Here is a 24,686-nt window from a genome sequence, read left to right as displayed (position 1 = left end):
GGGCTTACCGGAGGAACCTGTATTACAGGTACAGGCATACATCCCCCTACTGCAGTACACATAACTACAGTGGTTATCTCACCACAGACAGGTCATATTACATTTTATTACTATTATTATTATTATTGCTGTTGTTCTCGTTATCATATATCAAACTTTTATGATTATTATGTTAATATTGACATAAATCAGGCGTGCTTTCCATAACTGTACTGATAGGTAGTGTGTGATAGAATTAGCGGAGAAAAAGAAGTGAACAAAAAGCAAGGGTCGTGGACCCAAAGTCTATAAATAGGAAAAGGATATTTGCACCACCTTGTGGAAGGTGGCCAGTGACAAAAGGCTCCTTGAGGGATCCTTTGTGTCCAAGAGAAGAGGGGGATATGAGTTTAAGATGACGTCAGTGTGGAAATACGAGTTTTGGAAGAAGTCAATGTGTCACTGAGTTAACCCTCTGTGGTCTGATTTTGTTTGTCATTTCAAGGTTGCTTGTTTAATGTATGTATGTAGTTATATTTTGAATTAGATTGAGAAGCAGGAAAAGCTGTAAAGTAATCATCTGAGCAGGAGAGTGGTGATTCTGGGGCAATGGAAAAGCCCCCTGTGGCTGCAGAAGAGTTTAAACTTATTCTCGTTACCATACATCAAGCTTTTACAATGATTATGTTAAAAGATGGGAAATAGTAAATGGAAGATTGATTAAATGTGGAATTGGTTTAGGAATTGGTTTTTAAATATGTAATTGTATAAACTTTGAATATTGTAAGGAGAGTTTGTATCTCTGACTCACTCTGAAATAGGGGGCGGGACTCTTCGGTCGCCGACACCAAAATTGTATTCGACGATTGGCCGACGAAATTGGGGGCGGTGCCGCTTTCGCAATGCTCCACCCCATCCAAAGCGGCCCACTCTAGGAGTACGCTGCCTGCCGTATCGACGGCCTCAGGACATTGCCTGAGGACCTACACCCGATGCTCCGCCCCTGACCAGCCGAATTCCCGACGGCGTCGGTCGCGTGTGCTATCATTTGTTGGGAATCGGCGTGGCGGCTGCGGACTCAGTCCAACGCCGCCACAGTCAGGGGAGGGCCGGTCCGCGTGCAGGTGGGACTTTGGCAGGAGCTGGGGGCACTGTTGGAGAATGATCAGAGGTCTCAAGCCAACCAAAGGGGTGCACTATTTTGCAGGCCGCTTCCATGCGCATTCGCGGTCACGGAAATGGCAATTCTCCGGCCATATCGGCAGCTAGAGCCGGATGCTCTACACTGGGTGCCTGCTAGGCCCCACCAGACAGGGGGATCGGTGGCTGTTTTGCACCATTTTTTCGGTCATAAAAGGCCACCGTTCCCACGCCAGCGTCAGCATTTAGTCTCAGAATCAGAGAATCCAGCCCAGGGTTCCCCAAACTAGTGACCCCATGCGTTTACACTTATGGGATCACAGGAGGGAATGTGGTACTGTGAACAGGCTGACAAGACACATAGGCCAAGAACAGAAACTGCCACTTGAGGCCCTGGCTGAACTGGCCGTCTGCAAGAGCACTCAATTCAACAAATAAACTCGTTATTGTTACATGGACTTTGTAATTTCCCACTCACGTTTACACAAAAGAATACGGCCTTGCTATAAATATGTACTGAACCTCCAGACACAGGAGATCAGCTTTGCAGCAGGATGAAGGACAGACAAAAGAAGCCATCAGACTCCATAATGAACTGATGGCTGGTCAGACGAGGGCGTTTCAGAGGACAATGGGTCTTGGTTGAATTACTTTGGATAAACAAGAGTATCCTGTCTTTCCCAATAACGAGTGGGGTCTGAATGGGACAACGGCCTGTTGTGGGTGTATACCTATGACTCAATGCAAGCGGACCAGTATAAAGGAAGGAATATTTGGATCAGGTCTTTAGCGATAACCTCGAAGCCCAAGCACAACCATCGCAAGAAGAAGGGACCCGGGGCTTTAAAGCCCAGACAAGACATCCACATTGAGTGCTCTTAGCCTCGCCAACCTCCTTCACTAAGTGTTTGTAAAACCTAGAGCTCAGCTGTGAGTCCGAGTCATACTTTGTTGAGTGAGAAAATTGTGAATAAAATAGTGTTAAACCGTGAACCTGTTTTGTCCTTTGTTCATCTCATACATAAGGACACCAGGAAACCTTTGATAAGGACCCCAGGAAACCTTTGATCAATACACTTGTCAAAGTATCAGAGATTTTACAGATACAACATGGGGCTTTATTGCACCTGAAGAAATAAGGTTTCATTACAAATATTTGTCCCTTATGTTTTATTATAAGACAAAATATTCAAGATAGCTGTGCTCTACCAGTGATTTAGAAACAGCCATTGAATAGGCAAGCAGCTTTCACCTTTACCAGTATAGTTTCATTGTAAATTAATACTATATTTCATTACAAACTCTCTTCTCGCTCTCAGAGGGAAAATATTTAGCCTCCACACCTTGAATGTAGCCTCCCTGAAAAGTCTGATCAAGAGCAGTAATTTAGCAGTTGGAAAATAAAGATGCAAATTTTTCATCTCAGAAATCCAGATCAAGTTTAATTTTTTTTTAATGTGTTCATGGAATATGGGTGTTGCTGGCTGGGCAAGCATTTATTACCCATCCCTGAGGGCATTTAAGAGTCAACCACATTGCTGTGGATGTGGAGTCAGATGTGTGCCAGGCCAGGTAAGGATGGCAGATTTCCTTCCCTAAATGACATTAGTGAACCAGGTGGGGTTTTTACAACAGTCGACAATGGTTTCATGGTCATCTTTAGACTTTTAATTCCAGATTTTATTTTTATTAATGAATTCAAATTTCATCATCTGCCATGATGGGATTTGAACCTGGGTCCCCAGAGCAAGACTCTGGGTCTTTAGATTACCAGTGCACAACACCACTACCTCCCAAATAAAATACAACCAAATCAGAAATCATTTCTCCTGATAGATTTACAATATTCCACAGACAACAATCAATTTTACGTTTCTCATTTCCAAAATTGACTGGTATACCTTTGACATTACCACAATGTAAAATAAATAAGATCAAATGTTATCATTAATTTAAGTTATTTATATGTAATTGAAAAGTATTATCACCTATTGTGAAAATCATAGATTTCTGAAAGATTTCCAAACAAGACTTCTTTCTTGTTCTTAAGGGCAACTGGGATCAGAGGAGTCAGTTCTTGATTATCCATTTCAGTAGCATAACCCTGTACGTAAAAGAAACAATGAAATGAACTATTCAGCAAGAAACATTTGACAGTTTGTAATGTGTATCATGACTTGTGATATTCGATTATCTCAAGCAGTGTCTTTCAAATTTCTTTTACTGGGACTCGTGCCGGCCGACCTTCACGACCCACGCCTACCGACCTTCATGGCACACGTCTGCTGACCTTTGCGACATACCATTATCGCTTACCTTTAATGTGACAGGTGAGACTGCTTGGTCATCATGATCTCACTTGCTTTCTCATTCAATGTTACCTTCCTGCTAAGGGCTTCAGCTGACGATTTAAGTTCCCGCTGCATCCTTTGAAAAAAATCAAGCAGCTTGTCCTTGAACTCGCCATGCTTAGCCTTCGAATGCCTTTGAAGTTTTTAAACTTTAATTTGCAAGTACTTCTCTGCATATAACACACAGGGCCCTGGACATCTGGATACAGCCCACATCCGCACTGATTTGTCCTGCTGTGGACTCTCTTAAGACACTCTCTCCATTAGATTCTCTCGTTTGTGTCTCTCGCACTCTCCCTGATTACAAAATGATCCATCTTTAGTTCTTCATACAGTCCTGTTGCTTGCATGCTGGCAGCTACAAAATGGAGGAATATCTCCATTTAGGCCCAAAGCATGGACCTACAGGACATGTAATGTCAGTGTACGTGCCGGGCGCATGACCTGCTCTGTGCCACCACTTCTGGCAGGAAGACTCCAGCGTTCGCAGGCCGATCATGTGCGGCATTCTGAAAAGCTGGTTGCGGATGTTAAGCACTTCTCCCAAGGGAATGCCACACCCAATTGCTCCCTACGCCCGCCTCTGACCCACCCGCGGGTTGCCAGCCTGAGTTTGAAAAACCCTGATCTAGAGGTTCTGAGTTCAAATCACATCTTGGAAATTTATGACATTTTATTTAATAAATAAGGTAATTTGTGGGTTAGCCCGAGATCGAGGACTATAAAGAAAGATTCTAAAGAGAGGATTTGCCTTCCTTGGTTGACTAAAGAAGTTAAATAAAGCATCAAACCTAAGGAAAACGCATGTAACAGCACAAAGGTGAGTTGCAAGTCAGATGATTGGTCACGGACAATGCTCGGCACAACATCGAGAGCCGAAGGGCCTGTTCTGTGCTGTACTGTTCTATGTTCAAATATAAAAAATGGCAGAGAATGACTAAAAGATTAATCAAGACAAAGAAATTAAAGCACAAGAAGAAGTGAGCTAGGAATATAAAAAACAGATAATAGGAGTTTATACAGCTATTTCTTTGAATATAAATTTGGAGTGCCCAATTCACTTTTTCCAATTAAGGGGCAATTTAGTGTGGCCAATCCACCTACCCTGCACATCTTTGGGCTGTGGGGGTGAAACCCACATAAACATGGGGGAATATGTAAACTCCACACGGACACTGACCCAGAGCCGGGATTGAACCTGGAACCATGGTGCCGTGAGGCAGCAATGCCACTGTGCCACCGTGCTGCCCCAGAGTTTATACAGGTATATAGACAGGAAAAGCATAAGTATAGTGTGTTGCTCCTCTATTGAGTGAGAATGAGGAGTTAATAGTAGATAATAAGGAAATGGCGCATGAAATGCACAAATGTTTTGCATATGTCTTCACTCTAGAGCAGGAGTTCTCAACCTTTTTTAACCCATGGACCCCTTTTCCTCTTAATTTTTTTTGTGGACCCCCATAGCCATTCCACAGAAAAAAAAGCTTCTTATATGCGTGGTAAACTAATCCTTATATTCTGTCCGATGACTAAAGTCCATCTACCTTACCGTGAGGGTTGGAAACGGATTAGCAGTATTTTCGTACGTTGCCAAACTTATTCTAATATGAAATGTAATGAAAACAACTTTTTACTAAATTGAATTAAATTACTCTAAAAATAACCAATTCATATCAAATATACACAATTTCTAGTGATTACTGTGTTAAATCATACATTAAACTTGTCAAGGAGAAACGATGGGTGATTTTCCCATCAGAAAATGTGAACGGAAATGGGCACGGTAGCATGGTGGTTAGCATAAATGCTTCACAGCTCCAGGGTCCCAGGTTCGATTCCCGGCTAGGTCACTGTCTGTGCGGAGTCTGCACGTCCTCCCCGTGTGTGCGTGGGTTTCCTCCGGGTGCTCCGGTTTCCTCCCACAGTCCAAAGATGTATGGGTTAGGTGGATTGGCTATGCTAAATTGCCCGTAGTGTCCTAAAAAAAAAGTAAGGTTAAGGAGGGGGTTGTTGGGTTACGGGTATAGGGTGGATACGTGGGTTTGAGTAGGGTGATCATTGCTCGGCACAACATCGAGGGCCGAAGGGCCTGTTCTGTGCTGTACTGTTCTATGTTCTATGTTCTATGTTTGTTCTAGGTAACTTTAAATTTACGACATTGTCAAATGTAAAGTTTTTTTCTTCTACTTGATTGCCATAAACAATTCATAGTTACATGAATATTTCTACTTTTAGTATTTTAATATGGCGTAGATTACTGCAAAAATTTAATTCTCAGTAATAACAATTGTTCTGAAGTAGAATTGCGCTATGGACCACTAAAATATCACCGTGGACCCCCAATTCGGTATTTTTTTTGTGTGGACCCCCAGTAATGTTACATGGACCCCCACATGGATCCCCACATGGACCTCCATGTGGACCCCGGTTGAGAACCACTGCTCTAGAGGATACAAAAAACATTCCAGTAATAGCTGTAAATCAGGAGCAGGAATGGAGAGGAGAACTTGGTGAAATTGCAATCACTAGGTAAGTGGTACTGAGCAAACTGATGGAGCTGCGGGATGACAAAACTTCGGGTTCAGATGGACTTAATCTAGGGTCTTAAAAGTGGGAGCAAGTGAGGTAGCAGATGCGATGGTGCTAATGTTCTAAAATTCCCTAGATTCTGAAAAGGTTCCGTCAGATTGGAAAGTAGAAAATTTGACCCCTCTTATTCAAGAAGGGAGTGTGGCAGAAAACAGGAAAATAAACTGCAGGCCAGTTAGCTTGACTTTGGGAGGGGTTGTGTTGATCATAAAGGAAGTTATAGCTGTTCACTTAGAAAAACTCAAGGTAATCAGGCAGAGACAGCATGGTTTTGGGAAAGGGAAATCATGTTGCACTAATTTACTAGATCAATTTAAAGGAGTAACATGTGGTGTGGATAAAGGGGAGCCTGTAGATGTACTGTACTTGGATTTCCAGAGGCTTTTGATAAGGCTATTGCAGAAAATATAAACTGATGGTGTAGGGGTAACATATTAACCTGGATAGAAGACTGGCTGGCTGGCAGAAAAAAAGAGTGTATTCATAATGGATCCTTCACTGATTGGCAGGATGTGTCGAGTGGATTCCCATAGAGGCTGTTCTCGAGCCTCAACATTTTACAATTTACATCAATGACTTATATGAGGGGAGTGAAGGCATGGTAGCTAAATTTGCAGACAACGTCAAGCTATTGTGAAGAAGACACCAGGGAGATGACTCTCCTTTGCCCGCCGCCGGTATTGGGGACCCGATACAGCAGAGAATTACAAAATCGGGATCGATGCCAGGCGTCGGCGTGTACCGATCCGAACGTGAAGCTTCGACCCCCTGCTGCCGCTGGAATCGAGGTGCACGTACATGCGCCAGCGGGAGGATGTAAATGGGTCTTGATGACTATCAGGCATGGCGCCCTATTCTCTGGCACTCCGTGACTCTCTGGTCCCCAGGGTCAGAAATCACGTGGGCGGGGATTACAGATTGTTTCAGCAAACATGAACCTGACATGTTGGACCTCGCGGTGGGCCAAGGCGTAACTCCTTAAGGAGTTGCCCCCAAAGTCCATCGAAGGGTCCTCTGCACCCAAAATGCACTTTAAAAAAATAATCTTTATTAGTGTCACAAGTAGGTTTACATTAACACCGCGATGAAGTTACTGTGAAAATCCCTCAGTTGCCACGTTCAGGCGCCTGTTCGGGTACACAGAGGGAGAATTCAGAATGTCGATTCACCTCACAACAGATCTTTCGGGACTTGTGGGAGGAAACTGGAGCACCCGGTTCAAACCCATGCAGACACAGGGAGAACGTGCAGACTCCACACAGACAGAGACCCAAGCCGGAATCAAACCTTGGACCCTGGCCCTGTGAAGCAACAGTGCTAACCACTGTGCTATCGGGTCAGCTACATATGTCCTGGTGCCCGCTCCCTTGATGCCTTCAGGAATCCCCACGATTCGCAAATTCTGTCTCCTGGAGCGATTCTCCAGGTCCTCCACCTTCAATACTTTTGGGTCTACCTCATCACACCTATCTTGGCCACCAATGAGGCGAGATGCGTCTCGTGCTCCCCCACCGCCTCCTCCACGTTCCGAATCACCTGGCCCTGGGACTCCTGCCTCTGTTCCATGTGGTCACTTCCTGCTTTTAGCAGCTCCATTGCCCTGGCAAGGTCCTCCTGGGCTTACCTCTGTTGTTGGCAGAACTTCTCATTCAAGAGGTTCACCAGTTGCTCCATCGACCACTAGACTGGCAGGACAGGCCCTTTACCCTCTGCCATCTTTACCTGTGGCGCACAAAGATTTTCCTGCTCCAAATGCTCCCTATCTTTTCGCTCCACTTCTGGTCCATGGATCCATCCACCAGGCACACCAGTGGAGTTTCACCTTCTCCAATCACTCCTGCACCTTTCTTCATCAAGATGTCCACCCTACACATGGGGAAAAGGTCCGGAAAATCTGCCTCAAGCGGGAGCTGCCAAATGTATGACCACTCACTCCATGGCCTCCTCCGGTATTCTCATCCCTGCCAATCCTGTTGACCTGTGATGTTTTTCCGTTCGCTCTTGGGGTCGTGTTGGCCCATGAAATGGACAATGGTTCTTAACGTTCCTTCGCCTCAAGAACATTGGCCGACACAGAGAAGTAGTATCCCCAGATCGAGAAGGAGGGTTTGGTTGTTGTATTCGGGGTCAAGACATTCCATCAATATGTCTACGACCATCGTTTCACCGTTCTCACGTACCACAAGCCCCTTCTAGAGCTCTTCAAGGAGAATCGGGCAATTCTCTCCCCATTGCTTCCGCCCACATCCAGTGATGGGCATTGTTGCTCGCGGCGTATGACTATGCGTTGGAGCACCGCTCCGGGACCAAGATTCCCCATGCCGCCTGCCCTGCTGACCAGGCCACCTACATCAGCGATAGTCAGCGAGGTCATTGCCGCCCTCCATTTTATGGACTCGCTACCAGTCACGCCATCCTGCGTTCGCAGGTGGACCCAGACTCTCAGCGATACCCCGTCCGTCACACGGTGCAGTATGGGCTCGGCACAGGGCTATGCCGCAGGACCAAAAGGCCTACGCTAGCGCCTTCAATCCCGAACCCCTATACAATCTCTCCTCCATTCTGATCCATTGGGAGTCAACCCCTCTGACCCAGCTCCGTACCTTCCCCACATTTGTCGCCCACATCAGGTTCGGAAGACCCAAACCTCCTGCCTGCCTTCCTCTCTGTAGTAGCACCTTTTTAATTCTGGCCACCTTTCTTCCCCATATGAACGAGGTAATCACCCCTTCAATCTCTCTAAAAAATGCCTTTGGCAGGAAAATCGGCAAGCATTGAAAAATAAACAGGAATCGCGGCAGCACATTAAGTTTAACCGTCTGTACCCGACATGCCAGTGACAGAGGGAGACCATCCCACCTTGCCAGATCAGCTTTCACTCTCTCCACCAAACTAGAAATGTTGTATATATGGAGCCCCACCCAATCTCGGGCAACCTGCACCCCCAGGTATCTAAAGTGAGTCCCTGCCTTACGGAATGGCAGCCCCCCCCCCCCCCCCCCCCCCAACCCCTGCCCCCACCCCTGGCCGAGACACCACAAAATATTCACTCTTGTCTAGATTTAATTTGTACCCTGAGAAAGAGCAGCTGATATGTTGATGGGTTGCCGCCTCCGCAGCGGTTAGAGTCTCGTTCTTCCGGATATTGGTGGAGTGGTCCGCCCCGCTAAGGTGCAAACCGAGGCAGACACAGGTCGCCACAGGCCACTGCACAAGTTCGCACCGGGAGACCAAAACACGTCCGGAACTTCGGCGGAGGGGCTGCTTGGATCCCGGGCGTCGCATTGGCAAAAATAAGTCCAGTTTCTTACCAAATACGGGCACAGTGCCGCGAGTCTAACACCACATGGACCATCTCCAAAGCTGCGTGCCAGATACTCACGCTGTACCAGCCGTTGATTCCGATGTCTCATCTTCACCGTTGACCCAGCCACCCCTGTTAGCACCAACGTCTTCGGCTCTGCCGGTTGCCGAGGATTCAGCGGTGATTTTTGAAGACACTGAGATGCCGAACAAAGCATCGCCTAGCTCCGAGTCGGAAACCGAGATGGACATTCTGCCACCGCTGGAGGTGCCCGTGTTGGCTCCTGCGGCCATGCCAGCATTACCACCGCCCAGACGCTCGTCACATAAACACCACTCCCCAGTCCAATATACGCCTCCCGGCGCTGCAAGGTTAGTGCCTGCACGCCATCCACAGGCGAGATGGTCGAACGGCCCAGCGCACTTACCCATGGATGTGGACCTTGCTCCGGACACGGGCGGGTCTGCGCATTCTGCCTGCTGCAGATTCAACACTCTCAATTTAGCTTCTTCCTTGTATTTTTATTAGTGCCTTGTGTTGCTGCTTTTTATTCTCTGATCAGTCACATCATTCGGTTACGCTTTCTGCCAAAATGTCTCACAACACGAGGGTTTCCTCTTTATCTGCTTTTTGAATTGCAGTTTTCTTTTCAGCTGATGCAGACTTAGCTTAACATTTCTTTCTCGTCATTCCGCCATTCATATTGTTGCATAGCTACAAATTAATTTACTGTTTTTCAGCAGCCTGCTTGAGAGGGCATGTGATAAGATTTCACTGCCACAAAGGAAAGCTCACAGGATCTTCTCCAATTCAAGATATTGTGACATTTCATTTCAGCACACCCTCCACCAAGCAAATCCACTCACATCATTGGACTTTGTTGCACATGTAGAATAAGTGACACAATCTGTGAAGTACTGCATGGGCATGCAGGAGGAAGTAACAGGGGGACTGACAATTAATGGTCCTTCCCCACAGAGAAGTGCCAAAAGTCCAGCAAAGTTCAGTTTATGCAAACAGTGAACAAAGCAACTTGTTGCCCTGGAGATGATGGTGGTGAGCTGCCTTCTTGAACCACTGCAGTACCTGCGGTGTAGATATATTCACAGTGCTGTTAGGGAGGGAATGTCAGGATTTTGACTCTGCAACTAACAGAACAGTGATATATTTCCAAATCAGGATGGCGAGTGACTTGGAGAGCAACCTCCAGGTGGTAGTGCTCCCAGGTATCTGCTGGTCTTGTCCTTCTAGAAGGTAGTGGCGTAGTTTTGGAAGGTACTGCCTAAGGAACTTTAGTGAGTTCCTGCAGTGCATCTTGTAGATGGTACACATTGCGACCATTGTTCATCGGTGGTGGAGGGATTGGATGTTTGTGGAAGGGGGAACAATCAGGCGGGCTGCTTTGTCCTGGATGGTATTGACATTCTTGAGTGTTGTTGGAGCTGAATTCATCAGACAAGTGTAGATTATTCCATTGCACTCCTGGCATGTGTCTTGTAAGTGTTTCGGGGCCGGTTTAGCTCAGTTGGCTAGACAGCTGGTGCGTGATGCAAAGCGAGGCCAGCAGCACGGGTTCAATTCCCGTACTGGCTGAGGTTACTTTTGAAGGCCCCGCCTTCTGAACTTGCCCCTCCCTCATCTGAGGTGCGGTGATCCTCAGGTTAAATCACCACCAGTCAGCTCTCCCCCTCAAATGGGAAATCAGCCTATGGTCACCTGGGACTATGCTGACTTTAAGGTACCTTAGATGGTAGACAGGTTTGAGAGTCAAGAGGTGAGTTACTCACCGCGGGATTCCTATCGTTTGACCTACTGTGTTTGTTAGGTGAATTGGACATTCTGAATTCTCCCTGTGTACACGAAGAGGCGCAGGAGTGTGGTGACTAGGGAGTTTTCACATTAACTTCATTGAAGTGTTAATATAAGCCTACTTGTGACAATACTAAAGATTATTATTATCTTGTAGCTACAGTATTTATATTGATAGTACAGTTCAATTTCTGGTCAATGATAATCACCATGATGTTGATTGTGGGGGATTCAGCGATGGTAATGTCATTGAATGTCAAGGGGCGATCCTCTCTTGTTGGAGATGGTCATTACCTGGCACTTGTGTGGTGTGAATCTAACTTGCCACTTCTCAGCCCAAGCCTGGACATTATCCAGGTCTTGCTGAATTTGGACATGAACTATGTTGGCATATTAATACTGTATGGAAATGCAAAAATAAAAAGCCATCTGCCAGAAGCCAGGCACACTGAAACCTGTAGCAATTTTGATGCTAAGCTTGAAATTTACAGCCAACACAATGTCCCTGAAAAAACTGTGGTGTTTTGGGCTATTCTAACTATAAGGACTTCTGACTGTCACTGAATTATATGACTGACTCTGAGAAACCAAAATGAATGTGGAATAGTGGAACTTAAATCCCACATTACATAAGAGGTTGGGGGCTGAATTGTTTCTATACTATTTAATAGATGCAACAATATAAGGCGACAGGAGATTCCTTGAAGCATAGCAGGTATGTGCATGTTGGCTCCTCCAGCTGTTGTCAGAATGTTCAAGTGCAGTGAATTCTTACCAAAATATCAGTCAACTGGTGGTAGCTTCTGCAGGACTCAAGAGAAATGGTGGCACATGAGGTGAATCCACAATTTCTCAGGTGGTGCCCACAAATCCTCTATTTGAGGAGTGTCCTCCTAGTAGGCGTACAGGGTCAGAAGCCCCATGAGTCAATTAGAATTATGGACTGTCATCAACCTGAAATATTGCCCCTGGTTCTCCCTGCATAGATGCTGTCTGACCTGCTGAGTATTTCTAACATTTTTATGTTTTATTTCAGATTTACAGCCTCTAAATACAGATTATTTTGTTTTTATGTCACCCGCTAAATCAGTCAGCTGTCAATATTGAGGGGAGTGGCAGAAAGCTATAAAGAGCCACCTATCTGACCTCCTGATCAAGAGAACAGCGCTACCCTCTGTTCAACTCTTCCTGCATTTCATCTAGCTAGTTATTTGATGATAAATTACAGTTGTTTGGAATTGGGGAAAATTAAGATTTAAAAAAACCCAAAGTAAAACAGGGAGCTGAAAGAGGCCCCCATGGCCATTCTCCGAGCCGAATTCCCGCCGGGTTCCGGCGAGTCCCGTCGGTGTGGTTCTAACCTGGTACCACCCGGCGGGAGCTCGGACCCGCAGCCACGGTGGCCATCCTGGCGGGGGGGGCGGGGGGATAAGACTCCGGGGGAGGCCTCCACGGCATCCAGGCCCGCAATTGGCCGCCTACCTCCTCCTGCGTGGGCCCGCTTGGGTCTCCGCCATGTTGATCGGCGCTGGAGCGGAGACGGCCACCACGCGCATGCTGCTCCGGCGCCGGCAGCGCAGGGCCGCCTTTCGGCGCCGGAGCAGCATGCTGGCCCCCTGAGGACCGCCTAACTGCTGGGCCAGGAGGTCCATTGATGCCGGCGTACACCACTCCGGTGTTTATGGCAGAGTCAGCACTTGGCCGGGAGAATCCCGGCCTTAGTCTCCAAAAGAAATACCCATTTTCCACCTTCGCTGAACCTGAAGACTATTTCCCAGACGTGGCCACCTTAACCTGGTTGTGGAAATTATTTGCTGGATTTAGCTCAAAGTTACTTAAAATTAGATGTTGTTTGGGAAAAGGGTTGTCTCAGACTTCCGGTAAATTAGGTATTTGGGGACCAAAGAATAGTTTCCTGTAAAATTGTGCGTACAGTCATCAATATGCGTATGTGTAATTCTGTTTTATAGTCCTTCTTGTCATGTGTGTTTTGTTTTTCTTCTAAATTGATTATTAATTCTTTATTAATTATTCGCCCAACGACTCACTGGATTGTACATCATTCCTCACATTGTACCAAGAAAAACACATACGCCACTAAGAACCAGTGTCCCAAGTTATCTTCTGGGTTTTGGGATACTCTCGCATTTAACATCAGTGTGGTTTGCAATACATTGAAAAAGGTAAATATCCATTTGATGCTCTCTGATGAATACTTCTTGTATGGTTTACAAAGGTTGATTTTTGTCCAGAATAACACAGCAAAAGAGTGAAACTGAGAAGTCTGCAGTGCACTAAAATATAGAATTGAAGTTCCCACTGTACCCTCAGATAAAACAACTTTCCAAATTCCCAGTAATGATTTATGGCTTCCAAGTGGACTACTGTAATATCAAAGAGAAAAACCATTATGATTTATCTTTTTAATTTCACATACATATAGGTGAAAGAAGCCATGACTAATTATTAATGATAATAAACATACTGGGTTGGCTTTATTGCTGGCAAAAGGGGTCCTGACCACTGGTTGGAGAACCAGTGGGAACACTGCATCGCTTCCATAGGGGAGGGCTGACTAAATTGAGTGCCTGTCAGGCATTTAAATGGCCAGTGTCAGACATTCCCCAGGATGTGGAACGCAGTGTGTGGAAATTCCATCCTCCGAGAGGTGCCAGCCTATCAGACATGGTAGCTCTCCATGGCTGGTTGTGCCCCTGGGAGTAAAATGCCCTGTGGACTTCACTGGGGAACATCACTAGATCCATGGACGCAGGTGAATGAGGGAAGGATGGCAGCCATGGGTAAGCTACTTGGTTCACACAAGTGGGGCAGGGAGGTCAAGGCAAGGAGGTTTCAGAAGTCTCCTCCTCCCCTTCCTAATGCCAGGTCCCTCAAAGAGGCATTGTTTGCCTGACAGGGACAACACCCCACACCCAGTAGGCCACTGCTAAACCTGACAGGATTTGCTGGGAGGTCTTCAGGAGTGGAGGAAAACGAAAGTCCATCTCATCCCAAAATCACCACTAGATTCCAGTGGGCTCAGGGATAATTGCTGTCTATTGAATCACTAAGAGACTAATTGGCATACCGCCACGAGGTATTTTTCTCACCTTTCCTACCTCTGACTTAATTGTGGGAGGTTTTCCCTCCACTGGCAGACTAATGAATGGTTCTCCCCATGCTTAAATGGGACTGGCTGCTATGCTTCCCGCTGTGAAGGTCTGGATTAAATTCTACACGCTGTTTTTTAAAAAAAAATAGTTGCATGGAGGACACCTATCTCCATGCCTGAGGGCTTACAATTCAGAAATTCTAAATATCATACTGACCGTAGTGACTGTTCAGAGAAATTTCTATTTGTAACAGGGAATGACCCCTATTTTAGTCAACATTTATTTCATCCAACTGATAGGGAAAGCCATGTCAAATACTGCTCCAATAAGCTGCATCACAATGGTATACCTTTTCCGGATGAAACAACGCGATAACCAAAGCTCTTAAAGATACATGATCAGATTTTTCAGAACTTTGAATTACACAATTTCCCTACCTCAATGATGCTCAGAAGTTCTTCGACATACACCCGTTCTGTTTCAATCAGTTCATTCATGATGTGCCTGGGACGTAGATGAATGGCATTAATTTTCTGTTATATTTTACACATGGTTAATAAATTACATATGAAGGCAACAAACTGAAATTGTAGTCAGTGCCGATTTGCTTTTCATAAAAGGAATTTAATTAACAATGTAAGACAATGGTAAGAAGGAAACACTGTCATACCAATTCAAAAGTATGATTTAGGCAATGTGTGTAATATTACTGCCCGGTTCACAAAAGTCTGCTGATCAGATTGATTGAAAAATTGAATTAAATACTTTCAAAGACCAACTAGTGAACAGTTTATAGCAGCTCCTTTCTGGGAACCAGCTTCAAATTTAAACCTAGTATTGGCTTTCACTCAGATAATTCTCTTGGGTTTGATACCAATCTCAGTAAGTCGCTGTTCATGGCAAACCAAAATATAACTTCAAGTGAGGATTGAACAGAAATCCTTATTATTGCAATTAACTTCAGAGATTGGCACAAGCCTTCAGTGTATTCTTTCATGCACGAATAAACACTTTATCAGATCATGTGACTTAGGCTATAAAATAAGAATAAGATTTTATTAAAAGTAAAACTAAAAGCATTAAGCCAACACGATAAATCTTAATTGTTTACAGAATTTTTAGTTTGTACCTCAGAGAGAAAACAAAGATATGACATTCTGATAACTCGCAGTAATACTAAACTTGGGCCAGTGTTTGCAGCATGAAGTTTATGTGTGAGCTTATGGCTGTCCCATGGACTTTGGATAGTTGTCTTTGTCTCGGAGAACCCAGAGAACTGATGAACTCGGTTGTTTTTCGATTTTAGTTGGTCATTTCCAACTGCTGAGCTGTCCAACAAATGTCTAAGGGCCCTATCTTTCAGAAACTTGTCTCCAGCCAACCTAGATGATCAGCTGATATTAGTCAGATTCATTAGACTGCTAACTCTGCAGATAGTTATCAGTGGGTGCCTCTGGTGAAAGAAAACTGATGACTTTGTAACATGAAAGATCTTTATAAATCAAGACCAAGGCATGTCATGGTAGCCATGTTAGAATTGCTTCATCTGTGGACCCAATTTGTCTACAAAACCATCCGAACACACCTATAGAATGCAGGTTCTAACTCACCTGCTGACATCAAGCCTGAAGCAGCAGAAAATTAAAAGTGAGGGCTGACCAGTCAAGAAATATATGCATTACTATATTAACTTTTTTGTGAATTGAATTGTGCCAGAAGTAATGTTCCTCACCATAAACATCTATTTTCATTGGAATAACGGTCACTGTGCATAAATGTGCATCCTCTCTGTTTTAATGCGACTACAGGGGTAGGAGGAGGGGAAGATGGAGTTGGAGAGGTAGAGAAAAAGGAGGGAAATGAGTAAGTGGGAAGGTGGTTTGCGGCAAGGAGAAGGAGAAAGGTTAGGGGAATGAAGGCAGGGGGAAGAAACAAAAGCGTACCAGGAATAGAAGCGGCAAAGGCAGGGGAATAACTTCAGTAAGGTGTGGATGTCAAGAAGAGGACACAGGTTCATGCAAGACTAGCACCGCTTAAAATGGACCAGCATACTTAAAGGCAGATTGCGTGTCTTGAAGGAGAGGTGCATGTTAGGCTGCACTAGGGAAACCAAACTGAGGTATTAGATACTCCTTTATTTGATCTAATCCGTGACGTGTAACCTCTGCAGACAGTACTCCTGGTGTAGTGCAGATAGGAAAGTTCTCTGTGAAGACCCTGGGCGAAATTCTCCCCCCCCCACGACAGGTGGGAGAATAGGGGGAGGGCCTTCCCGACTTTTTTGACGCCCTCCCGCTATTCTCCCCCCCCCCCCCCCGCCGAAATCCCGACAAGAATCGCTGCCGCCGTTTTTTTTACGGCCGGCAGCGATTCTCAGCTGTTAGAAGGGCCGAAGTCCCAGCCCTTTACGACCTTTTTACGAACGGCAAACACACCTGGTCCTGCCGTTCGTAAAAACTTCGTGACAAACTCGCAAAAAATAACCATGGCACCGATTGGCACGGCAGTACCACGGCCGTGCCAAGGGTGCCATGGGCCCGCGATCGGTGGGCACCGATCGCGGGCAGCGGGCCCGATGCCCGCGCACTATTTGTCCTTCCGCCGCCCCGCAGTATCAATACGCGGGGCGGCTGAGGGGCAACCCGGCCCGCGCATGCGCGGGTTTCGCGCAAAAACGCGATGATGTCACCCGCGCATGCGCGGGTGGAGTCTTCCCACCTGCGCATGCGCGGCTGACGTCATATGACGCGTCAGCCGGCGCTAACTCCGGCAAGCGGGCTTAACGATTTTCGTTAAGCCCGACTTGTCGGAGCCTCCGACGTCGGGCTGCTAGCCCCGACGGAGGACCAGAATCGGTCCCCCGTCGGGAAGGGGCGCGCTGCCGTAAAACCCGCCCGGGTTTTACGGCAGTTTTACGATTTCTCCCGTTTCGGGAGAATTTCGCCCCCTATGTGGGGAGGTCCTCCAGCTCAGTTCTGTCCTCCCTCAGCTTGTCTTATTTGCTGCCTCTGTTCAATTGCCCTCTTGATGCTGAAGCCCAAGAGGAACTGCAAATATAGCTCCCTTGACTGAGAATAAATGGCGTGCGTTTGGGCCTTTCAGCAACACACAACACCTACCCAATGTCTAGCATTCCCTCCTAAAGACTTAACCAACTTTTCACAACTCTTACAACAATCCAATCCTTCTACAGACTCTGCATGAGAACTTAGATAGTTAAAAGAAGCAGTTCTGCTTAGTTGGATGGTGATGTCTTTAAAAAGTATTAGAGGAGGGACCCACATTGTTGATGGTATGTTTTAGAGAAGGTATTAACTAGATTGGCATTGTTCAAAATGCCAGATTAAACTCCAAATCAGTGTTAGATGCTGACTGACATCACGGTCTGCCTGCTTGGCATACTTCATGCCCACACAAACAATTCTGGATATGGTTAGGAGAGGCACTAATACCAATTTTCACAATGGAGCTATTAAAATTGGGTGGCCAGAATTAGATGAGTGCAGACATCTCTAAGAGCTGTGGAACTTTTGAGAGGTACAGATATAGGGAGAGAAGAAGGATTTGAAAACAACGATCAGAATTTTAAAATCAAGGATGTGCTTGACCAGGAATCAGTGTAAGTCAGAGAGCACAGGTGTGATGGTGGGCTGGACTTGTTTTGAGTTAAAACATGGGAAAAGTGTGAAGCCATCCTACCCATGATAAAGTGGCAAAAGCTTATTTACTCAGGTCCCGAACTTTTATGTGTATATGAAAATGATCATCATGCAAATCATAACTTGTACATGCAATTTTAATAACACTCTCCACAATTTACCATAACCTTGCACCATAAAGAATCTGCTGCATTGCTTTTATAAACGATCATCTTCTCAATATCTCATGGGGCTTCAATTTGATATGCTTCAATGATATTGCTGTCTTAAATACCTGTGCAACTTTGGGACTTCCTCTCAAGAGGTTTGCAGAATCAAACAAAGCACCTACAAAGGTGTTTCCTAGTCACAATTTTCATGGCAATGAGGATTAGAGGAATGCCCAGCGCTAATTCCCTTCCCTATATCATGCTTCTCTCTAGCTAACAACTCCATCCTGGCATCAGGCAGAGACCAAAACAGTCTATTTGCAATCTTGGTGCCATATTAGACTCTGAGATGAGCTTCGGGCCACATATTCATGCCATCACTAAGATTGGTGTTATAGTGCCCAACCTTTCCCCTGTCTCAGCTTACTGCTGTAGAAACTTTCAGTGATGCCTTTGTTGTTGCAAGGCCTGACTATTCCAACGAAATGTCAGCTGGTCATTCACATTCTACCCTCCATAAACGTGAGGTCATCTGGAACGCTTTTCCCATGTCTCAAAACAAGTCCAGTCCACCATCACACCTGTGCTCACTGACTTACACTGATTCCTGGTCAAGCACATCCTTGATTTTAAAATTCTCATTTCAAATCTTTCTTCTCTCACTATATCTGTACCTCTCAAAGTTGCACAGCTCTTAGAGATATCTGCACTCATCTAATTCTGGCCACCCAATTTTAATAGCTCCATCACTGATGACCGTGACGAGTTTCCTTCGCCCTTGTCTCTGGATTTTGTTTCTCTACAACTCTTTGCCTCTCTACTTCTCTTTCCTCCTTTAACACACTCCTTCAGACCTACCTCCCTGACCAAGCTTTCGGTCTTTTGTTTCGTACATTTCTGTGAAGCGCCCAGGGACGTTTCATTACATTTAGGCTGTTATAAAAACATTTGTAGTTCTAACTGGGGCCAGTTAGTGTGGAGAAAGGGAAAATGTCCTCAGTTCTTTTTTAAAAGATCAGTTTATTTTCTGATTCTAGCTCCCATTTATTTCTCAAATTATTTTCCTAGTTCCAAATTCCTTCACTTCTGCATTATTAGTTTTGCCTTTGTTTTATTTACAAGGTGAATTCAATTGTGCAACAACAATTTGAACCCAAATGCTAATCTAGTTGCTGATTACCAGACAGTTGTAGTAACTGCTGGAAACTGAATCTAATGCATATAAAATTTCAGATATAGAAACAGCTGACAGTTAAACAGAATATATATATATTTTTAAATATTTAAATCCTTTTTCGCATTTTCTCCAAAGTTTACACCCACCAACAATAAACAATAATCAGTAACAAGTATGTCAATCCCCATATCAATAACAACAATCCCATCCTCCCACCAAACCCAAAACATTCGCCCACATGTTCACATAAACAACTGAAAAAAAGGAATCAGGAATCCCACATAGCCCCATTAACAACCATCACCCCCCCTCCCCCCAGCCCTCTCATGTTCGATGTTATCCAGTTCTTGAAAGTGCATAATGAATAATGCCCATGAATTGTAGGACCCCTCTATCCTTCCCCTCAGTTCAAACTTAACCTTCTCAAGAGTCAAGAATTCCAACAGGTCCACCTGCCACATCAGGACACAGGGTGGAGAGGCTGGTCTTCAACCCAGCAGGATCCGTCTTCGGGCGATCAACGAGGCGAAGGCTACAATATCTGCCTCTGCACCCATTTCCAACCCTGGCCTGTTCAACATCCCCAATATGGCCTTCCCAGGGTCCTGGGTCCAGTTTCACGTGCACCACTTTAGAAATTACCCTAATAACCTCCTACCAATAATCCTCTAGCTTTGGACAGGACCAAAACACATGAACGTGATTAGCCCCCCCCCCCCGCAATGCTCACACACATCTCTAATCCTTCAACGAATCGGCTCATCCTTGCCCTCGTGAGGTGTGCTCCGTATACCACCTTCAGCTGTATCAGCCCCAACCTCGCGCACGAGGTGGAGGCATTCACTCTCCAGAGCACCTCACACCAAAACCCCTCCTCCATATCTTCTCCCAATTCTTCCTCCTACTTTGCTTTGATCCCCTCCAGTAGTGCCTTCTCCTCTTCCAAAATAGCTCCGTACACTGCTGACATTACCCCCTTCTCCAGTCCCCTGTCATCAGCACCTCCTCCAGCAATGTGGAGGCCGGCTCCTCCGGGAATTTCTGTATCTCCTTTCTGGCAAAATCTTGAACCTGCATGTATCTAAACATTTCCCCCTATTCCAGCCCATACTTCGCTTCCAGCTCCTTCAAACCGACCTCTAAGAAACCAATGTTTTAATGTCTGAATCCCCTTCTCCTCCCATTTCCGAAAATTTCCATCCCACCTCCCTGGCTTAAATCTGTGGTTCCCCCGAATCAGCATTTCCCTTGACCCTGCTCCCAACCCGAAGTGTTGGCGAAACTGCCTCCAAATTCTCAATGAAGCTATTATTACCGGACTCCCTGAGTACTTCCCCGGGGCTATCGGGTGCGGCGCTGTTTCTAGTACTTTCAATCCTGACCCTCTGCACAAACTCTCCTCCATTCTGACACACTGGGAATCAACCCCTCTTCCCCAGCTCCACACCTTCTCCATATTCGCTGCCCAGTAGTAGTACATCAGGTTCAGAAGATCCAAATCCCGTGCCTGCCTTCCCCTCTGTAGTAGCACCTTTCTAACTCTGGCCACCTTCCCTCCCCATATGAACAACGTAACCCTTCCCTATGAATGATGTAATACTCCCTAGAATATATTAATTGATTTCCAATTCAATCAATAAGCCATGATATACATCTGTTGTGCTTTTGGACCGAGATATCATATATCTTCCTCAGGTTCAGTGGCAAAGATCACTTCCATAAATGAATGGCAGGTTGCCTTCACTTACACAAAATAGCTACAGGCAAACAGAAGCTTTTTGCTATTATATGTTAGTTTGCTGGATTTAGAAGGTGAAATAATATTTACCCAACCATAGCTTAGACAATAGACAACCAGACTGATTGATGAAAAGCTAGTACAAGTGAGGACAATGAGTAGATTTACAGTAATTTCCATCTTTACTATTGTGGCTAGGTATGTAATTACAATCTTTAATACTTTCCCTTAGAATGAAGTAAAGTATGATCAGTTACTTCTCCTTTGCTAACATCCCATGAACTTACCCATATGCAATGATTCACTGATAACCTTCGGTGGGAGCTTCCTTCCATTTACCTTGACTTAAGAAGGAGTGCTGTTGAATCAAAGCAAGGCAGCTTTGTACTTTCAAAATGCATTAAAAATTGACTTTAGAAAGGAAAAACAAAAGTGAATCTCCTAAACTCAACAAAATGCTTGCTTAAAAAGCCCCCAAGTTGCTTTTGCTTTGAATAGATTGGCCCCTACCTGGGAGCCATCTTTCTCACTTTAGATGAATTATACGTCATTTCCTCACCCAGGAATAATATCTACTAATTAAGAATAATCACACTTTGAAACTATTAAAAAAAAACAGATAAACTGCTTGCAATGTTGTCATTTACTTATATAGGGTTTCCCTGGTGTACTTGTAAGTAATGCATCAGGGCCAATTTTCTCTGCTTAGTCCACAGTTAAGGCAACTCACCACCACCTTCTGAAGGACAACTCGGGATGGGCACTAAATCCTGACCTAACCAGAGATGCCCACATCCCGTAAATGAATAAAATAATTTTTTAAATGTCCTCATGAATTTCCGGGAATCCCTCTATAGGTAGCAGCAGAGTTCTTTTGTTTAGAACAGGTGGAGCCATGCAACAGTTTGTGAAAAATATTCATATGGGCATATTAGCAAGGCTAGCATTTTAGCAAGGCCACCTTTTGGAGCTGCTGCAGTAATGCAATGCCAAGAGCACCAACACACTTCCCAACTCATTCACCTTCCCCTTCCACCTCATGTTAGACACTGTCCATTGAAAATCAGCCTTTGAAACCAATTTCAAAAAGAGACATATTGGCCAGGATTCTCCGAGCCGGCGTCGGGTCGGAGAAACACTGCCAATCACTGGAGGCCCGTTTACAGCGGCATCGCTTGCGCCGGTTTTGACGTAGACTCCCGCCACACCTCTCAGATGCCAGGGTGTTGATTCTCCGGCGATCGGAGAATCGGCACCAATCGCGCTGGCGCGGTCTCTGCTGTGCCCTGCAGTGATTCTGCGCGCTCGACGGGCCAAGTGCCCGCCGAGTACCACCGGCGTAGTTTGCGTATGGCCCTACCTAGCGGGACCTTGGCGTTCTGGTTGTGGGGGGGGGGGGGGGGGGAACCGACTCTGGAGGGCCTCCACGGTGACCAGGCCAGCGATCGAGGGCCCCTGTTGGGCTCTGCCATGTTCCCCGCGGGCTGTCGTGGAGACGGCCGTCGCACGCATGCACGGACCCGTGCCGGCCGTAGAGGGCTGGCTTTCAGCGGCGGAGCAGCGCACAGCACTCCGGCGCCATTCTAGTCCCCAAGGACCAGGAGAATGACTGGGCCTGGAGGCCCGTTTACAGTGGCATCGCTTGCGCCGGTTTTGACGTCGGCGTCAACACTTGTCCAGGATTTCAGAGAACCCCAGCCATTATGTCATGTTGTTATTACGGATAACATATTTACATTTGCACTGCAACCTCAGTCTTTCACTCTATGACCACCATTAGCCCAAGTACTATTCCTTGCCATTTCGTCTTGTTTTGAGAACCAAACTACATGCAAATACCCCTACACTGGCTTACCCTTATCAGACCTCTACTTACCCTTTCTCAGGCTCTATATTTCCATCCCTCTACTTACTCTCTCACAAGTCCCAACCACCTGATCAGTCATGACCCTTTGGCCCAGAACTCAGTAGCTTCTTTCTGCTCACTATGAGCCCAGTACCATGCCTTCTCCCAGTATTATCTGCACCTGTTGCAGGAGTTAAATGAGATATGGCATTTACTGCTTGTTTAAACAGCTTAGTGTTGCAAGCCCTTTGGGAGTTGCCCAGGTCCAGATCAGGATTGTTCTTCTCACACTTAAATTTTTCAACTTTGGAGGAATATATTAGAAACGTATCAAGCAGTGAGTTGGTCACAAGATTTGAAGATGTCAGCTGGAATGGAAATGAAAGCAATCGCCTGATCTACAATTTGACTGAGTTTTTAAAATGGCGTTTGAATATTTCTAAAGAGAGTTTTGTGTAGTTTTGGGAAGAAATAGTAAGATCTAGCAAGATGCTGTCAAAACATGGATTTGTTTATTCTTCTTCTCGACTCCCTCTGCTGGTACATGTGTTATGGAGAGATGTTATGGCAGTATGATAATGTCATCGGACTGGCAATCCATCTTCTGGGGAGATGGGTTCAAATCCCACCACAGCAGCTGGTGGAATTTGAGTTCAGTTAATAAATCAAGAATATAAAGCTACTCTTAGTGATGATGACCATGCCAACTATCATCAGTTGTAGTTAAACCCTATCTGGTTCACTAATTAATGTCCTTCAAAGAAAATCTCCATCCTTAGCTAGTCTGACCTAAATGTGCATCCAAACCCATAGCAAAGTGGTTGACTGTTAATACACTCTGAAACGTCCCATTATGATGTTTCAAGAACAAATAAGGGACAGCTAATAAATGCAGGTCACATCAGCGATGCCCACATCCCAGGAATAAAGAAAAATGCCTTGAGTGTACAAAATGCTCAATGCAATTTTAAATACATGACACATTTAGGAATTATTCTGCTAAGAAATGAGGTGTGGCTTCCTGTCAACTTTATTTTGGTGATACTATGATGTGGAGATGCCGGCGTTGGACTGGAGTGAGCAGAGTAAGAAGTCTTACAACACCCGGTCAAAGTCCAACAGGTTTATTTCGAATCACTAGCTTTTGTAGCACAGCTCCTTCCTCAGATGAGGAATTTAAATCCCACATTCGCCCGAGGAAGGAGCAGTCCTCCGAAAGCTAGTGATTCGGAACAAACCTGTTGGACTTTAACCTGGTGTTGTAAGACTTCTTACCATTGGTGACACTAGTCATCTCTGAGCCAGTAAGGCTTCCAATCTGCACTCCTGAGACTTGAGCACAATATCCAGACTGACATGAAAGATTGTTGTGCTGTAGAGTTGCCATAATTCGGATGAGATTTTAACCACCGGACTATTCCAACTAACTCTCTCCTGGTTGCTCCCCTAGATCCCATCCGGCATATACTTTGGTTCATCCAAAATTCTGTACCTACCGTATATACTCACGTATCATGCGACTTTTGAAAACCTAAATTGTAACCTAAATTTGGGGGGTTGCATGATACGCGAGATACTAAATTTGTGGGTGTGAAGTGCTGGCCAAGATTAGGCTGTTAGGCTGTTAAGCAGACCGTATCCATTTACGGTAAGTCAAATAGTACCCAGTAGTTAATGAAACTATTATATTTATTTTTGGACATAATGAAATATAAAACAGGAATACATATGTAGGTTAATTAACATTTAATAAAATAAAAACACTATTAAAACAAACTATTACAGGTAAACTAAAATCCTTCAAATTCGCTTTCATTGTTATCAGTGTCATC

General features: G+C 45.2%; 1 protein-coding gene across 11 annotated transcripts in view; it reads right to left on the bottom strand.

The window, feature by feature from the left end:
* The window catches only part of mcf2l2 (MCF.2 cell line derived transforming sequence-like 2), a 465,252-nt gene that overhangs the window by 134,767 nt on the left and 305,799 nt on the right, over positions 1 to 24,686 (bottom strand). For all 11 annotated transcript variants that reach the window (XM_038816480.1, XM_038816477.1, XM_038816487.1 and 8 more), the window contains 2 exons: positions 14,723 to 14,789; positions 3,108 to 3,223 (listed from right to left, as the gene is read on the bottom strand). In XM_038816480.1, the coding sequence (XP_038672408.1) occupies positions 3,108 to 3,223; positions 14,723 to 14,789 (183 nt within the window). The remainder of the gene's footprint in view (positions 1 to 3,107; positions 3,224 to 14,722; positions 14,790 to 24,686) is intronic.

The sequence above is a fragment of the Scyliorhinus canicula genome, chromosome 13, assembly GCF_902713615.1.
Source record: "Scyliorhinus canicula chromosome 13, sScyCan1.1, whole genome shotgun sequence".
Lineage (NCBI taxonomy): Eukaryota > Metazoa > Chordata > Chondrichthyes > Carcharhiniformes > Scyliorhinidae > Scyliorhinus > Scyliorhinus canicula.
The sequence above is the reverse complement of the archived record's forward strand: the minus strand, read 5'-3'. Positions and strand labels throughout refer to the sequence as shown.